This window comes from Callorhinus ursinus, unplaced genomic scaffold (assembly GCF_003265705.2).
Source record: "Callorhinus ursinus isolate GAN/ISIS: 27379988/994484 unplaced genomic scaffold, GSC_fseal_2.0 scaffold11, whole genome shotgun sequence".
Classification (NCBI taxonomy): Eukaryota; Metazoa; Chordata; class Mammalia; order Carnivora; family Otariidae; genus Callorhinus; species Callorhinus ursinus.
In genome coordinates this window covers 12,881,849-12,903,751 of record NW_027397073.1, presented here as the reverse complement: position 1 = coordinate 12,903,751, position 21,903 = coordinate 12,881,849, and the positions used below count along the sequence as shown (strand labels likewise).

General features: G+C 38.7%; 1 protein-coding gene across 1 annotated transcript in view; it reads left to right on the top strand.

The window, feature by feature from the left end:
• Positions 1-21,903, top strand: part of PHLPP1 (PH domain and leucine rich repeat protein phosphatase 1) — a 216,293-nt gene that overhangs the window by 153,611 nt on the left and 40,779 nt on the right. The window contains exons 5-9 of the mRNA XM_025886739.2: positions 8,499-8,645; positions 9,257-9,487; positions 14,644-14,846; positions 16,684-16,744; positions 19,761-19,856. Of these exons, the coding sequence (XP_025742524.1) occupies positions 8,499-8,645; positions 9,257-9,487; positions 14,644-14,846; positions 16,684-16,744; positions 19,761-19,856 (738 nt within the window). The remainder of the gene's footprint in view (positions 1-8,498; positions 8,646-9,256; positions 9,488-14,643; positions 14,847-16,683; positions 16,745-19,760; positions 19,857-21,903) is intronic.

Here is a 21,903-nt window from a genome sequence, read left to right as displayed (position 1 = left end):
ATAGATAGATAGATAGATAGATAGATAGATAGATAGATAGATAGATAGATAAATATAGGCAATATAGTGAGTATTAGCACTGACAGCCTGGCAACTTTCCACCAAGGTACAGCCACTCTGAGCCATTAGGGAGCCTGCTTTTCATAATTAATGGAAAGCAGGAGACTAAGCGCAGAGCTAGGCTTACAACTCCAGCCCTTGAGCAGGTCCTTCATTACTTAGTATTGGAGTCTAATAATTTCCAAAGTGTATTAGCGTGTTCCCCCACAGGGAAAAAAACAAGTGAAACATGGACTGTTACTATGAAACGGAAATCCAATCACCAGGGAATCTTTCTAATTGACCCACTTGTAGTGAATAATAACTCCGGAAAATAATATTGATTACTCTCTGTTAGAACCATTGAGTAAAACAAGTATGGTTTCCTCTTCATGAGCGTAATGTGTAACTCCATTTAATCACATTCAGAGTAGGTGTAAAAATAGGAGTACCTCCGCCATACTGTTATTTTATTTTATGGTCAAATTTTCCTAATCTATCCTTAGTTCCTGAAAGAAAAATTACTAAAGATTTAGTTGGATCGAAAGCTAATTATTATGTCTCCAAATAATCATCATACTATTTATTTGGTATTGTTTCCTAAATATCCATAAAGAGCTTTGTCCATTGAGTTTTGAGTGTGGGTAGACCAAGTGGATGCATGCTGAGAAAGGAGAAAGATTAAGAGCGTCTAGGACCATGACAAAACAAGCCCAAGGTGGGGGGGGCAGGTATATGAAAATCAGCATTGATATTTGTTTATTTTTCCCAACTTTGATATCAGGGAACATTGGCTTTTTCCTTCCTGCCCTTGGTAAACATGCTCCACTTCCTTTTGTAAGGAGCACTTGCTCCCAGGTAGCTTTTTGGAGGCCAGAATGAAATAAGCTGATAGATCTGTGGTTGATCTGTTGAAAGACCTACATATCTGTCTAATGAAGGTAGGGACATTGGATGCATGCATGTGATGCATTTTAACCTTTCAGGTTAATTTAAAAAATGAAACAAGACAAAGCCAGAGAGGGAGACAAACCATAAGAGACTCTCAATCTCGGGAAACAAACTGAGGGTTGCTGGAGTGGAGAGGTGTGGGAGGGATGGGGTGGCTGGGTGATGGACATTGGGGAGGGTATGTGCTATGGTGAGCGCCGTGAATTGTGTAATTCATTTGTTTTAAAGAGGGAGTAGCTTGGAAGATGATAGCTGGAAATTTTAGTGACTGAAGAAAACAATCCATTTCAAGCTGAATACAGACTGTAATATGTCAGACAGCATGCTGTCTGGATTGAGGAGGAAGCTAGGCAAGGGGCAGGGACAAAACTAGTGATGGCTCCATTCCCCCAGGAGCAGTTTCAAGATAGGTGCTGGTCCTACTTTGTTGTTAATAAGTGATGGTGTGAAGTTGGAGAAAGAAAGGAAAAACTAAGAACATTAATAGAGCAGACGCCTCCAGAGCATGGCACATTTTGTATCTAGAGACAAGAGCATTGTTAGTCTACTTTTGGTGTTGTAGCGTAAATACCGAAGGAGATGCAAATGAAAGAAGTATCCTCAGAGCACTAAGCGTCAGCTCCACTCTACCATCTTGCTCCTTGGGACCTTGCAGCATTCCAAGGCCCCCACCCTTCCTAGGCAATCCTGCACTAGGTTATTTGGCCCTTAGGATACCTAGTTGGGAAGGGACTTCAGTTTTTCTCTGTGAGCGCAATTAGAGTTTTCAGTCTTTGTAGATGATCAAGTATTTAGTTGATTGTACTTTTTTTTTTTAAGATTTATCTATTTATTTTAGAGAGAGAGAGTACACAGGTGGGTGGGGGGGGCGGCGGTCAGGGAGCTGAGCATGGAGCTGGATGCGGGCTGGATCCCATGACCCTGAGATCACGACCTGAGCGGAAATCACGAGTTGGAGGCTTAACCGACTGAGCCACCCAGGCGCCCCTGACTGCACTTTTCTGTGACACTTAGTATTAAAAAACAAGATTGTACCTTGGAACTTTGTATTAAGTGAGACCCGAGTTCTAAAAGCCCACAATGTCCATTGCCATTGGCTAAATGTAATATTATAATACTGCACCCATAACTTAAAGAATTAACTAAGATTACTCTATTAGACTCGATAAACATTAACTTGATTTTTTCCCCCTACTTTGAGCTCTATTATAGAACAAATGGACATGAATTATAGCTCTTTCCTTAAAGCAGATTGCTTGCCCTGCGGAGTGAAGTCAGGCTTTGCAGGTTTTTTGGTAGTTTGTGAGCCCTGGCCTGTGCCTAAGTTGCTTTAAATGGAATTGCACAGAGTGTTCAAAATATTCGTTGTCCTCCATTGCCAACAGTGCACCATCCTCTGCAGGGGGAAGTGAGGCTGAAAAAAGAGTGCTTTTCAAACTCTGAGGCCACTCTTTGATCTGTGACTTAGGATTATTAGTAATTGGCACCTATTTATATTAAAGTCTCTAGTAAGATGTAATAAAAGTAAAGCAGGAGAGATGAGAAGTAGTACTGATGTTGAAAGGCAGTATATTCAGGTTGTATGCGACACACAGTTTCTCTGCGCCTACTTTCTTTATCTGTGAGCTTAGGAAGTGAGAGAAAATGACTTCAAAGGCCCCTTTATTCTCATTTAGATAACTGAGAAATGAAGAGGATACATCCACTTTAGCCTTGGCACTGTGCGTGCGTATATACATGTAACAGATGTTTAAAAAAAAAAAAATAACAAACTACAGAGTTTCCTGTCCTTTTAGTTTCTAAAACATCAAGTCATTCCTTATTAACTGCTAAACCAGCCATTATAGTTGTTGCAATCATAATTTTTATTAATCTGAAATTTTGTGATGTTCTGATTCTGTTCTACATACCTATATTGAACAGCTAGGAGGAATTATCTGTAACCTGCATGAATATAATGTAACTTCTTTTTAAGGACTTAATTTTGGGGTTTAAGAACTGTAATAGTAAAAAAAAAAAAAAAAAGAAAAAGGAAAAAAAAGGAAGTGTAATAGTAGCTTAAAATAAAATTATTTAAAATACACCTGAAAAAGTGCTCAATATCACTTGCCATCAGGGAAATCCAAATCAAAACTTCAATGAGATACCACCTCACACCAGTCAGAATGGCTAAAATTAACAAGTCAGGAAACGACAGATGTTGGCGGGGATGCGGAGAAAGGGGAACCCTCCTACACTGTTGGTGGGAATGCAAGCTGGTGCAGCCACTCTGGAAAACAGTATGGAGGTTCCTCAAAAAGTTGAAAATAGAGCTACCCTACGACCCAGCAATTGCACTACTGGATATTTACCCCAAAGATACAGATGTAGTGATCCGAAGGGGCACATGCACCCCAATGTTTATAGCAGCAATGTCCCCAGTAGCCAAACTATGGAAAGAGCCTAGATGTCCATCAACAGATGAATGGATAAAGAAGATTTATCCATTATTCCACACAATGGAATATTATGCAGCCATCAAAAAAATGAAATCTTGCCATTTGCACCGAGGTGGATGGAACTAGAAGGTATTATGCTAAGCGAAGTAAGTCAATGAGAGAAAGACAATTACATATGATCTCACTGATACGAGGAATTTGAGAAACAAAACAGAGGATCATAAGGGAAAGGAGAGAAAAATGAAACAAGACAAAGCCAGAGAGGGAGACAAACCATAAGAGACTCTTAATCTCGGGAAACAAACTGAGTGTTGCTGGAGTGGGGGGGGGGGTGGGAGGGATGGGTGGCTGGGTGACGGACATTGGGAAGCGTATGTGCTATGGTGAGCGCTGTGAGTTGTGTAAGACTGATGAATCACAGACCTGTACCCCTGAAACAAATAATACACTATATGTTAATAAAAAAATTATTTAAAATACTTCACCAAATGTGTATTTTTCCAAAGTCAGCCAGTTTTATTTTGGAATCTGGGTCTGTATACATTTGATAATTTATGGGGTTCACCTATTAGCGTGATAGAGCTAAAAGTCTTATTTTGTAGGAGACATAGAGATTTCTAGTCTTTTCTTCCCTAACCCTATGTTGTTACCTTGCTCCCTCCTCTGCATTCTTTTTGAATGAAGGTAATGGGAGGAAAGGTCATCCACTCCCCATTTTGATTTCTTATCTCTCTTTTAACTTAAACATTGCCTCCAGGTATCTCTTCCCCATTTTAAGACCTGAGAGAAGTAGATTCTAGGTTATCTTTCTCTGAAGGGACTTTTGAATTGGCAGATGCCTGTAATCTGACTGCTTTCCACATCTGTAAAGAAAAAGTGGAACTCTAAGAAGGGTAAGGGTTAGGGTTTCCAAAACGAATGAATTTTAATGTGTTGGGACTGAGAACTCGAGTTCTCAGAAACAATTCATGCTTTGTTTGCTAAACAAGTCTGCTGAACAGTGTGTTCTTTTCTGGGAAGAATTTGGGGGATGGGCTGCACAGGGAGGAATATGAGGGATGTGGGGAATATGAGAAGGAAGGAAAGAAATTTAAGATACTTATAAATCAGAGTTGGCCCTTAAAATGTACAGGTCTAGGGCAAGAGTTTAAATGGAAGCCTCATACCATATATCTAAATATTTAAGTTATAATCAAGCTAATAAACTGTTAAATGAAAATATTCTCTCCTCCTACCATAACACATCTAATGACTTGCAAGCATAGATTCAAGTTTGGAATCCTCAGACCCCTTGGGATTCCATACTGGATACGGCAGCATGGGGAGATCTGGCCCAGTGGCCCAAATGTCTTCTCCTTCTGTCTCTAGCTCCATCCGGCACACGGCAGGGCTGTGGACACGCTGTCCACGCCTAGGGCTTATGGGTGAGGAAGACGACCCAGGGGCTTATGGGTGAGGAAGACAACCCAGGGAAGAGGCCCACACAAGCCCTGAGAGCAGGTTTGGTGTCATTTGGGTAAAGCATTCTGGAAATCTGCTTACTCTTAGCATGGAGAAAATGCTTCTCCATGAAAGTATAATGTGAACCACGTAAGTTAATTTTAAATGTTCTCATAGTCACATTAGAGAAAGTAAGGAGAAACAGTTGAAATCAATTTTAATAATATATCTTAATGCAGTATAGCAAAATTGCTATCTGTTTTAAAAAATTATTAATGAGTTTACATTCTCTTTTGTATTAAGTATTTGAAATCCATTGTGTATTTATATTTAGAGAACATCTCAATTTAGACCAGCCCCATTTCAAGTGCTCCATAGTCCCTGAGGGCTGTTGCTGTCTGATGGGATGGCTCAGACTCCTTGTTCTGGGGTGGGGGGGGGGTGTGCTTGACCCCTGGGACTGGGGGCAGTTCTCGTTATCATAAGATCTGGTAATATTTTTATCATTGAATTGATGCAAAGAATAATTGCAGTTCTTTATATTTAGAGGCTGTGGCCTTTTTAAAATGCAAATATATGTATACATGAGACTATGGAGGGTCCTTGTTAAGAGTTTTTATTTTTGTTTATTTCTTCAACTGCGTTTTACTCATTCGGCTTACTGCTGCTTTCCTTTGGGTCAGGGCCAGTGTGGTTCTACTAAATTTGTTTGCAAAGATGAATATACTCTGCCCGCCCCCCATGTTATTAATAAATACTTTTCCAAAAGCGTGCTCTCATTTGCTGTCTTGAGTAAGTCCCGGAGTTGTAATCATTTCATCTCCACTCTGTTGTGTGGGATAATGTCTGGTAGGTCTATTTCTTTCCTAGAGGAACTTTTTTTTCCCCTAAGTTCAGTTTAATTGTGTGCATATTTTTAAGCTGTGGCCAGTTCTACCAAATGAGGAATCATATCTAGAAAGTAGGATACTGTTTTTGTCTGGACTAGAGCAGCAGTTTCATCTATTTCAGGATAGTGTTGGCAGATTTAGAAGGACAAAAAAGCACCCAGTTAAATTTGAATTTCAGAAAAACAACAACAACAATTTTTTTTTTTTTTTTTTTTTTATTATAAGTATGTCCCATGCAATATTTGGGAGATACTTTACACTTTAAAAAAATGTGTTTGTTTTCTGTATTTTATCTGGCAACTGTATTTTAAGACTCCTTTACTCTCTCAAAAAGGATCCTAAGCAGTTTTTATATATGTGGATTAAATCTATTGATATTTACAACATTAAAAACTTAAACTGAGAAGTATTTTAATATATATTCATTTAGAAAAATAATAAAACCGTTCTTGTTGACATACACATTTTTTATGAAAAGTAACTGTTTTAGAAAACAAAAAAAAATAGGTAGAAGAGTGTCATTGTTTTATATTTTTACAAATCTTTTCATGTCTGGCTTAAAAGAAGATAGTTGGATTTCTCCTGTTTCTGCGTCAAGTCAGATGTGCTGTCAAAAAGACCAGGTGGAAATCTCCACTGGACGCTTGAGAGAAAAGGACAATGTGAAAAGGCAGATGGCCTCTTAGTATTGTTACGAAAGTAGTTTTGACCTTGGGAATTCTCTTAAGAGGGTCTGAGCAACCTCTTCCCGGGTCCTCCAGTCATGCTTTGAGAACCCCTGAACTAGGAATAATAGAACCTGTAATTCTAGCTCGTGTAGTGTAGATCATGGATGATTTAGTCAGAATAAAGGATAAGCATTCTTTGTTTTGAGAAGGCCTAATGAATCACATTGTAAAGGAGAAAGCAAATTAAAAATGATTATTCAGGTTTAGCAGTTAATTCTTAACCTTTTGTTTAATTTAAAATACTATTAGGTCTACACTTCGCCATTCAAGAAAATTACTATTATAAAAGAAAAATCAAAGTAACACTTTTAACCTGTCACCTTTCTGTTTAGAATAAACTTTATGTCATTTAAAACAAAGTTTAGGGGCACCTGGGTGGCTCAGTTGGTTAAGCATCTGACTTTTGATTTTGGCTCAGATCATGATCACAGGGTCATGAAATCAGCCCTACTTTGGGCTCCTGAGCATGGAGTCTGCTTGTCCCTCTCCTCCTGCTTGTGCGTGAGTGTGCTCTCTCTCTCTCTCTCAAATAAAGTCTTAAAAAATTTTTTTAAAAATAAAGCTTAGCATTTTTTATTATAAAATTCAACAGATCGGTCACATGACAATTTCCTTAAAATGCTGATTGGAGGGACACCTGGGTGGCTCAGTCGGTTAAGCATCTGCCTTCGGCTCAGGTCATGATCCTGGAGTCCCGGGATCGAGTCCCGAATCGGGCTCCCCGCTCAGCAGGGAGTCTGCTTCTCCCTCTGACCCTCGCCCCTCTCGTGCTCTCTCTCTCTCTCACTCTCTGTCTCTGAAATAAATAAGAAAAATCTTTAAAAAAAAATGCTGAATTGGATTTAGTTTTAAGTGTGTGTCTGTTCTAGGCACTGTGCATACTGCCCAATATTTAGGCTTGGTCAGTTTTAAAAGTAATTAGCATAATGCAATCTGATTCTCATCTCAAATAAAAAGAAAGGGTAGAGATCAGCGGTGGACTGACAGAGAAGTAAAACACAGAGAAGTAAAACTTTAAAGATGACTTCTTTAATCACTTGGACAACTGAGAAAATGAAAGAGCCATTAACAAAATAAATCAGAAGGAAGTGCTGGTCTGGGAGAAAGACATCTGTTGAGTTTCGCACTGGAAATCCTGTAGGGTAGCCCAGGAGGCAGGAGGTGGTATGTGGTGGTTTCGAGAGACCTGTTCACAGAGCAGTAAAACGATTTCCAAGGAAGGCAAGGTAGAGAGACGAAAGAAGCTGGCAAAGCAGAGATCTGGGAGAAACATCTAACCATGGAGTGGGGAAGAGGAGATGAAGAAGAAAGAAAGAAACCTAGAAGAAAAGAATCAAAGAGTGTTGGAAGAGGCTCGGTGAGGAAAAGGTCTTACAAGTGAAATGAGAAGAGCTTTTCCAGAAAGGGTATGTGCTTAGCAGTATCAAGTGTTGGGTTGAGATTGAAAAATGATAATTGGTTCTTAAATTTGGAACTATAAAACTTGGTTCCCTGAGAGAGAGTGTAGTTCTGATAAATTAATTTTTTATTTCAGGTTTATATTTGGGGAGAAATGAAGCAGAAAGATTTTTTTATTATGTTAATCACCATACATTACATCATTAGTTTTTGAGCAGAAAGATTTTTGACTTGTGTGGGTAACACAGAAATTCGAAAGGGCTAGATCTGCCAGTTCTTTCCCTCTCTCTCCATTATCATGTAGTGGTGTGTTAATGAAGCTGGCCCGGGTAAAGCTAAAAAAAAATTACTCCAGCAGAACTCACATTTTCAAATATTCAGTCTCATTCTGGACTGACAAGTTTGTTTGTTTTTAAATATAACTCTTATATTTTAGGTAAAACCCTGGCCTTAGAGTCTGAAGAGGTGCTCTCCAGCTCTGCTGTGTGCCTAACCTCTGTGGGCTCATTTCCTCCTCAGTTGAATTGGGTTGGATTATCTCTAAGGCTATGCTAAAATAATGTGATTTATGCATCTCTGACACTTGTCTTTTTTCTTTTGTTTTATTGTAACAGGTTCACCAAGTTGAAGAGTCTTAACCTTTCCAATAATCATTTAGGGGACTTCCCATTAGCAGTCTGCAATATTCCAACTCTGACCGAGCTGAACGTGTCCTGCAATGCCCTGCGAGCGGTCCCAGCAGCCGTCAGGGTTATGCACAAGTGCGTACTTCAAACCCCACTGCACAGTATCCCTCAGACACCCCTGGGGAAGCCGCACTGGGGTCGCAGCCTAAGAGATTAGTTAACTTATTCTGTTGGTCATGGAAGTCTTGGCTCCAAAGCAAGACGTCAGGCTCTTCTGGAGAGTTCATTTGTTAGCTTTTATACTCTTTAAAGTCTTGTAAATAATTAAAATATCCTTGTTTAGAACTGAGGATCCCCACAGATGAGTGTGTCTACCCATGGGATGACATGCTTACTTTCTCATTTTCTGAGTTATGTTGAATTCTAAGACTTAATATTTAAAGTAACAATGAAAGATGGGTATTGGGGCTGCTTCACACTGTAGTTAGCTCACGTTGTTCCCATTTATGCCGATCCAAGTTGGGAAAATGGGTCATAATTTTGGTTTTCAGTAAAAGACTACGATGCTTCTGTCTGATCTTTTCTCTGTGGTGTATTATTGCCTCGGGCCCTGCCCTTATGCATTTTGCAAAAGGTAGTTCATTTTCTTTTACTAATAATATCATCTATATTTATGGAACTTGTACATCGGTAATAAACATGTAAAGTTTATATTCTCTTTATAATTCTTATGTTTTCTTTACTAGCTTACAGACTTTCTTGTTGGATGGAAACTTTCTCCAGGCCCTTCCTCCTGAGTTGGAGAACATGCATCAGCTCAGTTATCTTGGTCTTTCTTTCAATGAATTCACTGACATTCCAGAGGTTTTGGAGAAATTGACTGCTGTGGATAAACTTTGTATGTCTGGAAACTGTATGGAGATCCTTAGGCTACAGGCTTTAAGAAAAATGCCTCACATTAAACATGTGGATCTAAGGTAACTATTTTTAAGAACTATATCCCATTTAAGTGGTTGGCTTATATTTAGGAGTAGGTTATAGTCCTTTTGGTGACATTCTTCTGCAAGGCAAGCAAGCTGGTTAGTTGCAGTTTATGGTGAATGAAAATCATATCATTGAGAACAAAGTGAGTATTTTTTCTCTTTGTCCTCCTTTTCTGTGGTTTGAGATAGGTAACAGCATTGAGCATCTCTTCTTTCTTAAATTTTGTTTCCCTCCTTGACTTCCCTAATGTAATATAATGTATTCATTAAATTATTCATTTAACTTATTTATTTTAATTTCCTATTTTTTTCTATCCACATGGCTCTGCCCTTAGTTTACTGTTCTTTACAAAAATATAAAATTTATAACCTCTCATTAGGCCCAAGTTTGACCAGCACCTCCACTCACACCTCACAAGAGCAAGGAACCTGCATTTTGAATCCTGATCTTGCTAAACTCCAACTAAAAACTGCTAGCATAGTCCTTGCTACATTAAAGATGCTCAGTGATTATCCCTAAGTATGTGAGGTTCAGTTTTAGTTTCTAATATACAAAGAACCAGTACACAAGGAGGAATCTATTCTAAATTTCTCTTTTTTAAGGAAAAACGAGTCTGTCATGGGACTGAGGTCCTGCAAAGCAACATATCAGGCTTAGGCCTTCATACTGATTTGCCCAATTTGATACTTTTTCAACCAAACTTAATTCCTCCATTAGCCAGGGGTTGATGACCATGTAATAATGACGTTAAATCTTGGGCAAGATATTTAATATCTCTGTAACTGTGTTCTCATCTCTAAATTATGGTTAATAACAGAACCTAATTCTTAAGAGTTTGGGAAGGAATTGAGTTAAATGCCTCACACTTCCAATGTGTTTTATGTATCATTCTTACTACCTAATTGAAGACTCTTTTTACTCATGGAACCTGCTCAGCTATCACTCTTGGACTCTTTACAACTCCCATATGTCAAAGGTGGCTCTTTCTTTGCCTTACTACCCACTTTCCTCTCTGTTGGTAATCCTAGACCCTTACTCAGACCTGTTGACTTTTGTCAGTATAAAGAAGCATCATCTTTTGCTCCTTTTCTTCTGCATTTATTTGGTCTGGCCTTGGAAACTCATTTATTCCAGTCCCTCAAAGAACTGCTTGCCTTGGGGCACCTGGATGACTCATTTGGTTAAGTGTCAGCCTTCAGCTCAGGTCATGAGCTCAGGGTCCTGGGATTGAGCCTCACCGCTCCCTGCTCAGTGGGGAGTCTGCTTTTCCCTCTCCCTCTCCTGCCGGCTCATGCTCTCTCTCTCTCTCAAGTAAATAAATAAAATCTTAAAAAAAAAAAAACAAGAATTGCTTGCCTTTCTTTTTCCTCAGACTAAAGAAATCACGCCTGTTGCACCTGGGGAAGAGTTGGTTAGCAATTTGCAGACCTAGAATTCTTAATTTGAGGAGTACAAATGGTAATACTTTATCTGACTTTGAGAACTTTTTGGAATGTCACAGGAGATGGCACTAAACACTTAACTTTCTTGTTAACTTTCTAAATTGTTAACCTTATTTGTCTCTGAGTCACTTGGATTTAGAAAACTTTCATATTAAAGCATTTAAGCGCTTTTAAATGGAGCCACCTAGATTTCTAGTTCTAATTGGATCTTTTTAGATGAGATCAGTTGCAGGACCCCAGTCTTTCTCTAACCCTTAATTTCTCTTCTTGGGACTCATTCCACTTCAGATGCCTCCTGGATAATTTTACCTTGGTTCCCCCCCATTGGCACACTTCACCACACCCCCTGTGAAACAGTTCAGTTTCTTTCTTTATTCAACTAGTTCTCGCCCTGGATTCCTATTTTACTGAGCAACATCACTTCATTGTGTCTATAGACACGAAACTTTGGACCCTACCTCTGGTCTACCACCCGATTCTCTGAGTTTCTTCTTTCACACTAGTTCCTCTCTTTGTCCCTTCCTTTTCCTTCTCGCTGCTGCATCTGTTTCCATTGTGTAGCCTCTCAAGCAAGCACAGTCTTGCCCAGAGCCTTCAATTCTTTGGCTGGAGGTATTTAAACTCTTCTTACCTGGTTTCAACCTACTAGCCTGTGAGTCCCTTGGGGATGAGGCTCTAGCTCAGAGCTACTCAAAGTGTGGTCCTCCGACCTATGCTGGTAAGCCAACTATTCGCTACTTTTCTACAATGAAATATGTATAGAAATTGAGACTTAATGTTTTAGAAACATACAGTGATTTGACATTGCCACAGTATGCAAGTAGACTCATGTAAGCAACTCATCTCATTGTATGGGGAATAGACTCGTTCAGTTGTTGGTGAATTCACTTGGGGAGCCGCCTGTGCTGTGGGCTAGGTCCTGGTCATGTGCAGTAAGACTGTACACATCAGTCCATGATAGATTAGAGCTCATTCACTACAGATAACCGAGAAACACTGCTCTTCTTTATCCTTGTTATCCAGCGTTAGCACTGAGTTAGTACTTTAATTGACGAAGCCCCCCTTGCAGCTTCTTGCATGCCTTGTGCTCCTGCACTCATATGTGGAGTCCTCCCTGTGCTTTTCTTTTCAGTCCAGAGGCTCTTCTGCCCTAACTCATGCACTGCTTCTTTTCCTATTTATACCTGTTATATTCTGCCTACCCTGGGGATTCAGATGAGGTGCTCCGTCCATTGCATCTTTTTTGACCATTCTCTGTATTTTATACATCAGTTATGGTACTTAACACATACTTGTAGTCTTTATATTTTAAAGCATATGGGATTTTCCTCACTAACATACTGAATCTGTTGACAAACACCTTTTCTTCATCTCTTATTGACACAAAGCCATAGGTCATCATCCTGATCATCACCATATCTTTTGTTGTTTGCACATACTTCATTTCTCAGCTGCCTTGTAGTTGACAAGGAAGGTGTTATCCCCATTTTACAGATTAGAATTAGGCTTAAGCAGAGATACTAGGTGACTTGTTCAAGGTCAAATGCAAAGTGATGAGCAGCAAACTGGCACTAGAACATAATGCTCTTTCATACTGCCTGTCTACACACAGTAAACCTCAGTGAATATTTATGAAATAAATAAAATGGCTGTGTTTACTGGGGATTATTGGAAGGAAATTTTAATCATATTTTGCCTCCTTGAAAGTTCATCCTAAATAGTTATATTATGGTTTGAGCCTGAAAACTTTTGAATTTGAATCCTGACAGAACCTGGCAATTTAAACTGAACAATTCCCTCTCATTATAGATTTTCTTTTGTCTCCTCATTAAATGAACTTTTAATTATTTTAGTGTTAATACAGTGAAATTACAGGAGGGAGCTATTTCAAATGAAGATGATAATGCCACATTATGAAAGTTACCTACAGTGTAAAGTAAGAAGAACGTGGGACATTTTTTCAATTTCTATAGTCTCTTGTATCCAAAATGAGATTTTTTGTTTTTTTTTAATTTAAAAAAAATTTTTTTAAAGATTTATTTATTTTAAAAAGAGTGTATGCATGAGCTGGGGGAGGGGCCAGGCAGAGGGAGAGAGAATCACAGGCAGGCTCTGCACTGAGCATGGAGCCCGACTCAGGCTCAAGCTCACGACCCTGAGATCATGACCCTAAGATCATGACTTGAGTGGAAACCAAGAGTCGGACGTTTAGCTGACTAAGCCACTCAGGAGCCCCTAAAATGAGATTTTTAAAAAATTCTGTGTCCATATACTAGTAATCTAGTGAGCATTTGGAAATAGGCAAATTGCTGGCTTGAGGCCAGTTTTTAAATCTTACAACCTGGAATAAAAAAAGAAGCAAAAAAACAGATCCTCTTGGGCACATTTGAAGAGGCCATATGCTATGCTTACAGATTGACAAATCCTAACTCTTTGCTATCTGTCACTCATCCTTGCGTTTCAGTGACTTTATGATATTACTACTAATAATTCAATTACCATCATTTTATTTTCTTCAGTTACCATTATTTTATTTTTTTCAAAGGGCAAAAATTCACAACCAAGAAGCTTTAGCTTTTTCCTAAGCTCCAACCCTCATATTAATGCTCTTCTAACCAAGTACATTATTTCAGCACTTTGTTGGTTTTGTAATGAGAAGTACAGGGTTCTTATTGTTTGTTTGTAAAGGAGTTGGGGGTAGCCTAGCAAACTAGGAATTGAGATTTTCATTTGTTTTTCTTCCCTTTTGAAGTTAAGGGTATCTTCATTCTATTGATTCCTAGTCCCCATTACTACTTACTTATCTTCTTGGCAACCCATCCATAGCAGCTTCAGTCTGTTAGCTAACTAGTTCTCATGGCCAAGGTTCTGCCAGTTTTCCCCTGTGCCTTGCTGTGTCCTAGATTTATTGATCCCATTGTTGTCCTTGTTTTGTAATTTCTCAGCGAATCCTAGATGCCAAAGTATTTTCTGTGCTTTGCTCTTTCAAGCAGTATTTTATTTTTATTTTTTTTAATGGAGCCCAACATGGGGCTTGAGCTCACGACCCTAAGATCAAGACCTAAGCTGAGATCAAGAGTCGGACACTTAACGCACTGAGCCACCCAGGCACCCCTCAAGCAATATTTTAATGATGGACATAATTTTGGTAATCAGTTCTTGGTCCTAAGCCAGCCAGAAATCCAGATGTTTGCATTCTTATCTCTGGTGCATATGTGTCTCCCGTTCATTCCCTCCCCCCACCCCAAAGTTCTCCCTTAAATTCTGTCCTATATGAACTGCTCATCTCCCTGCTCACTAATCCTTTCTCCTTCCTTAAATATTCAGTGTAGTTCTAATGTGCCTAACAGGTTGTTCTAGGTTTTGTTTCTTGTGTTCTTTCAACTAAATTCTTTGAAGAAAATAAATGATTAAGTGGATCTTGTTTTCCTCTTCAAATGAATTAAGATAAAAATCAACATATATGTGCTTCTCTTCCAGCCTAAGTGGTCCAAATTGTGTTTCAGAATATATTGTCAAGATTAAGACCTTCATGGAGTTGTAGCTAAAAATAACCAAAGAATCTGGACAGTTAAGGAAGTCCAGATGTAGAGATTAAAGAAATCATGGAGGACTATAATATACTGAGACTTCTCCTTACTTCAGCATGTTAGGGTGTGGCCATTTATTTATAGCACTGCAGTTAATTTGTGTCCTTTCTCCTCAAGACTGAACGTAATTAGGAAGCTAATAGCAGATGAAGTGGATTTTCTCCAGCACATCACTCAGCTTGATCTGCGTGACAATAAGCTTGGTGATCTAGATGCCATGATTTTCAACAACATTGAAGTTTTACACTGTGAAAGGAATCAGCTGGTGACATTAAACATCTGTGGCTATTTCCTAAAAGCGCTCTATGCTGCTTCTAATGGTATGTGATATAGACCACATCCGAGTTTTTCTTCTGGTTCCAAGAATTGACTCAGCACCATCATCTCTGCCTCACTCTGATTTTTACTTTGCTCATTTAATAAAATAAGTGTCAGATATTGCTGAGGTAAAAGTCATAAAAGAAGAATGCTGGTATGGTATTTAAAAGAACCAAAATGGAAGATTTTATAGGTCCCAACTTGTTTTTCTCATATTGTGATATTTGGGTAAGTTACTCCCCAACTCTTGATTTGGCTCCTCTGCTTAAAAGGCCTTAATAAGCTATTTCTTGGACTACCCTGTTAAGGTGGTAAATCTGGAACATGATTTAATATGGGAGAGTGAAAATGAAAAGAAGGTCCATTTTGGACTCTACTCAGGGTCTCAGATTTCATGCTCCACTAACAAAGGAACTAATCCTCAGAGAGACCTGAATTATATACCCACAGGGACACCACAGATCAGGAGTCTTACTCATTTAATGAGATCTCTTCTTCAGAATCTCGAAATTATGACAGTTCTAAAAAAGAAAAGATCATAGGGACACATGTTACTAAAGTGAAGATTTCAATTCCCTGCAATCAGAAAACTGAGTGAAAACAAGTATTCAGTACTACAAGTTGAACAGTTGTTTATCATGTACTTGTTCTATGAATAGTGTAGTGCACGAGTTCTAAAGGATAGGGGATTTCTTTTTCTTTTTTTGAAATGAGTTTATTGTCATCTCATGAGAGAAACAAGCCCAATGTCAGATAGCCACGAGTCACTGAGGGTTATAGGATTTGGATAGCCAGGAGGCCCAAAGTGGGTGTTGAAGGGGAAAGAATCTGAATGTGGTCTGTTCGGCAGATGGGAGAAAACAGGGAATTCTGAACTCATAGGTGCCCACTAGAAAATGGTAAGAGGTAGTTATGGAATGCATGGCTTGGAGTCAGATGGTGAAACTTTGAAGCTAGTGCAGTACACTATAGAGAGCCCGTGGAGATTCTGAAGTAGAGGGACATGTGACGGAAGTGATGCTGTAAGACTGTTCCGGTTAAAGTAGTGTACAGAGTGCATTTATGGGAGAAGAGTGGAGCCCTTACCACCCTGCTAATCGCCATCATTGTAATGGTTTTCATGGGAGCAAATGGGAACTTGCACTCGGGACTACAGATGTTGGTTTGAGGCTCATCTGTTCAGAGGTGGTACCTGCAACCGTAGAAGTAAGGTTAACTGGGAAGGAGAAGAGTGCTGGTACCAGGAGTCGACTTAGAAGACCCTCCCGGCTGGCGCCAGGATAGGCAACCAGATAGATGCTGAACTGGTGAATTACAGGGTGAGTGTTTGGAGAAGCAGAAGGACATCTAGAAACTACTCTTAGAAACAAAGCCCTAGGTGGATGGTGGTATCCTATTCCATACAGTTTTGAGGAAGGGTTTTCAGATTTGAGTGGAGGAAGTCATTTGTGACCCTCAAGAGTATGATTTCAGTAGAGTAAAAAAGGCGAAAGCCAGATGCATATGGTTTTATGGAAGGAATTCCAGATTTAAAAAACTGTTCATACAGTTAATCTTCCAGGTAACATTCAGCATGTATAACAAGAGGAGAGCCACAGTAAGTGGATGGGGGAAAGGTAGGAAAGTAGGAGTGATTTATTTCAATCTCTGAATAAGATCTTGTGATTAAATTGGAAGTTCTCTGTACTTTCCTGTAGTTTCCAAGTTTAACAAATAGATGTATTGTACTTCCTAACCTAAACAATGGTGAATAAAGCACAGTGATGATGTTCTACATACAAAAAGAGTCTCTGTGTGACTTGAATGGTAATGCCTTTGTGTTTTTTCCCTGCCTCCTAGAACTTGTTCAACTGGATGTTTACCCAGTTCCAAATTATCTGTCCTACATGGATGTTTCAAGGTAAGATGCCAAGTCCTAGAGTACTCTAGAGTCTCCTTGGAAGTTATTTAGATCATCCTGTCTGAGCTTATGCCTAAAGACTTCTTATGTATTTTGACAGTAAATATTACAAATTAAGGGCGCCTGGGTGACTCAGTTGGTTAAGCGACTGCCTTCGTCTCAGGTCGTGATCCCAGGGTCCTGGGATCGAGTTCCACATCGGGCTCCCCCTGCTCAGTGGGGAGCCTGCTTCTCCTTCTCCCTCTGCCTGCCACTCCCTCTGCTTGTGCTCTCGTGTGCTCTCTTTCTTTCTCTCTGTCAAATAAATAAATAAAAAATCTTTTAAAAGATATTACAAATTAAATTCATAGTTTTTACTTCTGAAAAATCTACGTAAATATCTGTTAGTTAAAATACTACGTTTGTGTACCAAAGTTCAAAAAATAAAAGAATCATGGTATTATGTCCCTCTGGACACCAATTTGACCACCATGTTTGGGCCTGAAAGATTAATGAGTTGAGTGTCATACGACTGGAAGGTCCAGAAGTTCTTTAATTATATTAACCATATCTTCAGTCTTCATTTTAAAAAATGTTGTGCTGTCTCTCTTTGATATTTTTTCCTTCCCTCTGTTATTTTGCACCTATATCTTCTTGCTAAGAACCCTTAGAAAATAGCAACTAAGCCTACCAAAGTAGGATTTCCATCCAGCCTGCTCACTTTGCTCAGCTTATTTGCAAACAGGCTGACCATCTCACCTTTTATACAAATTCACTGCTGCATTGTGTCATGTTTACTCCAGTTCCCAAAAATATAGTAGACTTTTTTCTGAAGGCATAAAGCATGTATTTATACAAATTAGACTTTAATAATCTTAACACACTAAAACTGAAACTTTTAACATAACTCCAAAGGAAATATCCAAAATTTTCTGAACAACCACGGTACATGGGGGTTTGTGGCCCACTCAGCGTAGCAAGTATTATATCAGTGTGCAAAATCCAATACAACTGCCATATAATTGGTCAGGTGCAGAATTTGCCTTTAGTTATAACAATATACCCAAGTTATGCCAAGTTATTTTAATAAGGTTCTCAATCAGAATTATGTAAGAAAGTGTCAGAATTATTACAATTAAAATTTTATCGGAAATTTATAATTATAAAATACTTTGTGAGTAGTGCTTCATGAATTTTCTGCTAAATTCATGTCAATTTTGTTTAATAAACTTGAAGTCAAATTTTACCTGATTATTTTTTTTAAAAGTCTTTTGAATGCTGTTATCTTCAACCTTTAAGTAAGAACAGTACTGCAGTGGGTTTGCATACATGGGTATATATAAGTATCTTGAACAGATTTATTTCAGAGTCGGCCATAGAGTAAATCTATTCTCCTTTTATTTATAGGAGGTAACTGGCAAATGGTTCCCACTGAAACCCCTAAGTGAGATTGAATTGGAAACCCTGTCTTGCTTTTCCCTGAATTCTGCCACTTAAATGCTATCCATCTTTCTTTATAACTCTCATGTCCAGAATCTTCAGTGTAACTTGCTCTGCCTCATTCGCCTCCCCAACTATAGGACTTTCTCTGAGAAAAACTGACCCCCCTGACATAGCTCTGAGTATTTTCACCCTTCTCCTTTTATGTGAGTATGTTATCAACAGGAACTGAGCTGTCACCCATCATGGTGTTTACTAGGCCCTCAAGTTCGAAGTTCTAGGTTATTTTTATCGCTGATAGGAGTTTTATTGCTCTATATTGAGGTTCTTTATAGTGAGAGGGACTTTCACTCTCCTATCTTAGGAAGATGTTTTAGGAGCTAACTACTATAAAATAAAATAATTAAGTGGGTCGATCTTCAGGGCTTCAAAGCCAGAACCATGTGTACCTGTACAGACACGAAGAAAATAAGTCCACCTTTTCTGTATTTGAATTGAAAAGTTAGTACACTAGCAAAATTAAAGAACATGATTTTTAATCATGCTGCCACCTTTAATATCACAATGGTTTTCACTTTGATATAGTCCTGTCCGAAGCATCATATTTTCATGGAATTGTTCATCTGTCTTTAAAGAATTGTGCTCATAATGTACATACCATTTTGCATTCTTTGTGCCTGGTCATTTCACACATTTTAAAAGGAAGAGAGGGCGCCTGGGTGGCTCAGTTGGTTAAGCGACTGCCTTCGGCTCAGGTCATGATCCTGGAGTCCCGGGATCGAGTCCCGCATCGGGCTCCCTGCTCAACAGGGAGTCTGCTTCTCCCTCTGACCCTCTCCCCTCTCATGTTCTCTCTCTCTCTCATTCTCTCTCTCAAATAAATAAATAAAATCTTTAAAAAAAAAAAAATAAAAGGAAGAGAAAAGGCTAATCATCCATGACTGGGGAGGTACTCATTGTAGTAGATTTGTCCAAGAAGTGAAGAGTTCATTTAATGATAAAGTCAGCATTAGTTTAGTTCACTTGTTTCTGCTAATTATAATTGCCATCTTAATGCATAAGTTAATGTTTTCCAATAATTCTGAGTCTCACAGGTCTCTGGTGAGACTAGTAACTGGTGCCATTTCTTTCCTTTTATCTATGATCTATGCTTTTATGATACCTACTGGAGTTGAGAAGTATTAAAAATATAAACTGGAAAATAAAACTACTTTATGCCATTTTACTTAATTGAAAGAATGTGTATGTTTGCTTGTTTTGTTTTGTTTTTTCCAACATAAGACATCCTCTTGCTAAGCTTGCATGGGTTTATAGACTTCGTAGGATAGCAATTCTGGGAACCAGACCTTGTATTTTTTTAAGACTTTAGAGATGATATAACTATGTCCTCTTCTACTTTTTCTTTCTTTCCTCTTCCTTGTCACACTTCATCTTGCTTCTAGATTAAAGTGAATATACATATCCTTTTGATTAGTATTCACTATACTTTGGTATTTTGTTAGAAGTTTATTTATTTTATGTAGTTATTCTGAGTTTCAAACCATATTTTAGGCCAAATTCCAATCAAAGAAAAAAAATTGTATATTCTTATGTTTAGGAACTGCTTAGAAAACGTGCCTGAGTGGGTATGTGAAAGCCGAAAGCTAGAAGTTTTGGATATTGGCCATAATCAAATATGTGAACTTCCTGCACGGTGAGTATTACAGATAGAGTGAGAGAATCTTAAATTAGAGAAGCAGTTTTTTAATAATTTAGCTTGTTATTATGAACTCCTAAAAGAATTTGTTTTAAAACCTTATTTCTAGTATCTTTTATCTCATATGGTATCTCTGAATTACAAACTTTCTTCACTCAGTGGAGAGTAGGGTGAGACTCTGTCAGCCAGGCTTTCCAAAGCCACCCGGGGCGGTGCTTAGGGGATGTTTCTAAATAAGCAATGTTTGAAAACTCAGCAAACAGTGTGTTCACCTCTGTAATTTCAGTTCTTTCGGAATCTTTCACTTCTGTCTGTTGACCTAACATGTCTACCTTCCCCACAAATAATTCTCGGTTTTCCTCGAACATAACTTTGGAAAAAAAGATTATTAGATCATTAAACCTAGAAAGAGCAAACTAGATTCTGTTTTTCTTGATACGAAATTTGGAATAAAGGTCCAAGAACTTTTCTTTCCTTTTCTATCTTAATGTGTATTATTTTTATTTCATAACTTTCACTTTAATGGCAAGATTTGTAACACAGCCATGTCATGAGGTCTAGTGTCCGTAGAGACAAATAGCTTCAGGTTAAGTAATTCTGGTACAAAGTATTATTGACTGTTAGTGACTAGCCATGCAATTAATAACAAAAGGTAGGCTATTCCAGTACTATCCTATAGAAATTTCCGTGATGATGGAAATGCTGTCTGTCTTGTATACGACGTGTGTCTGTGCTGTCCAGTGTGGCTCCACTGGTCACGCATGACTGTTGAGACTTAGAATGTGGCTAGTCCTGAGAAGTGCCAAAGTATGAAATGTGCAGTAGATGCAAAGTATCTCACTAATACTGTATGTTAATTACATGTTAAAATAATATTTTGGATATATTGGGTTAAATAAAATGTAAGAATGAATTTATCTGTTTCTTTTCACCATTTTTAATGTGGCTACTAGAAAATTTACCATTACATATGTGGCCTGCATTATATTTCTCTTGGTTAACGCTGTTAGAACATAGATCTCGTAAAAGAAATCTGGGTTACATTTCGATCCCTAGAAAGCTCAGTTGATTTTACTTTGTTCCTTGGCCATATGCTATACCTGGAATTTCAGTCTGTTTGAAAATGCTTTCTGCTTTAGAATTTTATGTTGACTGAGCCTTTAGGCAACCCAGTGCAGCCCAGCACTATTATTAAGAGGACTTTGGTGCTGTGCCCTGTGGACAGAAGTGTGTGTAGGTGTGAGACCGACCAAGAGAGACCCTTTCAGAAGACAAACAGCAAAAATCAAGATAGACTCCTGCTAATGGGGGATAAAGAATTTGTTGGAAAAAATCTTGCAATGTTACCTTTCTTCTGTTTTCTCTGTTCTCTTCCCCACTTCAGCCTCCCCAATCCAACAGATAAGCAGCACAGTGATGTCTAAGGCCTCTGTTTTCACTGTAGGCTTCAACAAAGATATTGTGTACACAAGCCCAACAATTAAGTAAAGATAACATATTTTATCCAGTTTTCCCCAAAGTTAATTAATCTTTGATTTGATCTGCATTGGGTGGGCTCCTTTGGGGATCTAAACGAATGCTTATTCAAAAGCAAATTGCAAATGCCCTGTGGTCAAGGTCAAGGAATTAAACAGTGTGTGTGTGTGTGTGTGTGTGTGTGTGTGTGTGTGTGTGTGTGTGTGTAAATAATAAATAACACATTCTCCCTTCTGAATCCTAAATTGCACCCCAGGCCCAGTAAGACAGTAAAATTAGTGAACCAAATCCTGAATTACTGGGTTGAGTTGAATTACAGAAACCACCCCCCTGTGAAAACCGTGACTGAACGACTGTCCTGGATTATCTGTCTTGTCACGCTGATGTCATGCCAGGTACCAATCATGGCAGCGTTGAGACAGATTGCTTGCGTCTCTGTGAACGAAGAATCTAGTTTTGACATTTAAAGTGAATAAAGTTCGGCCGTCACGTGGAGTGATTTTAATAGCCCTGGCGGTTCCCGAGTGAGGTCACAGGGTGGAAGGCAGGAGGTGGTGGGGGTGGCCTC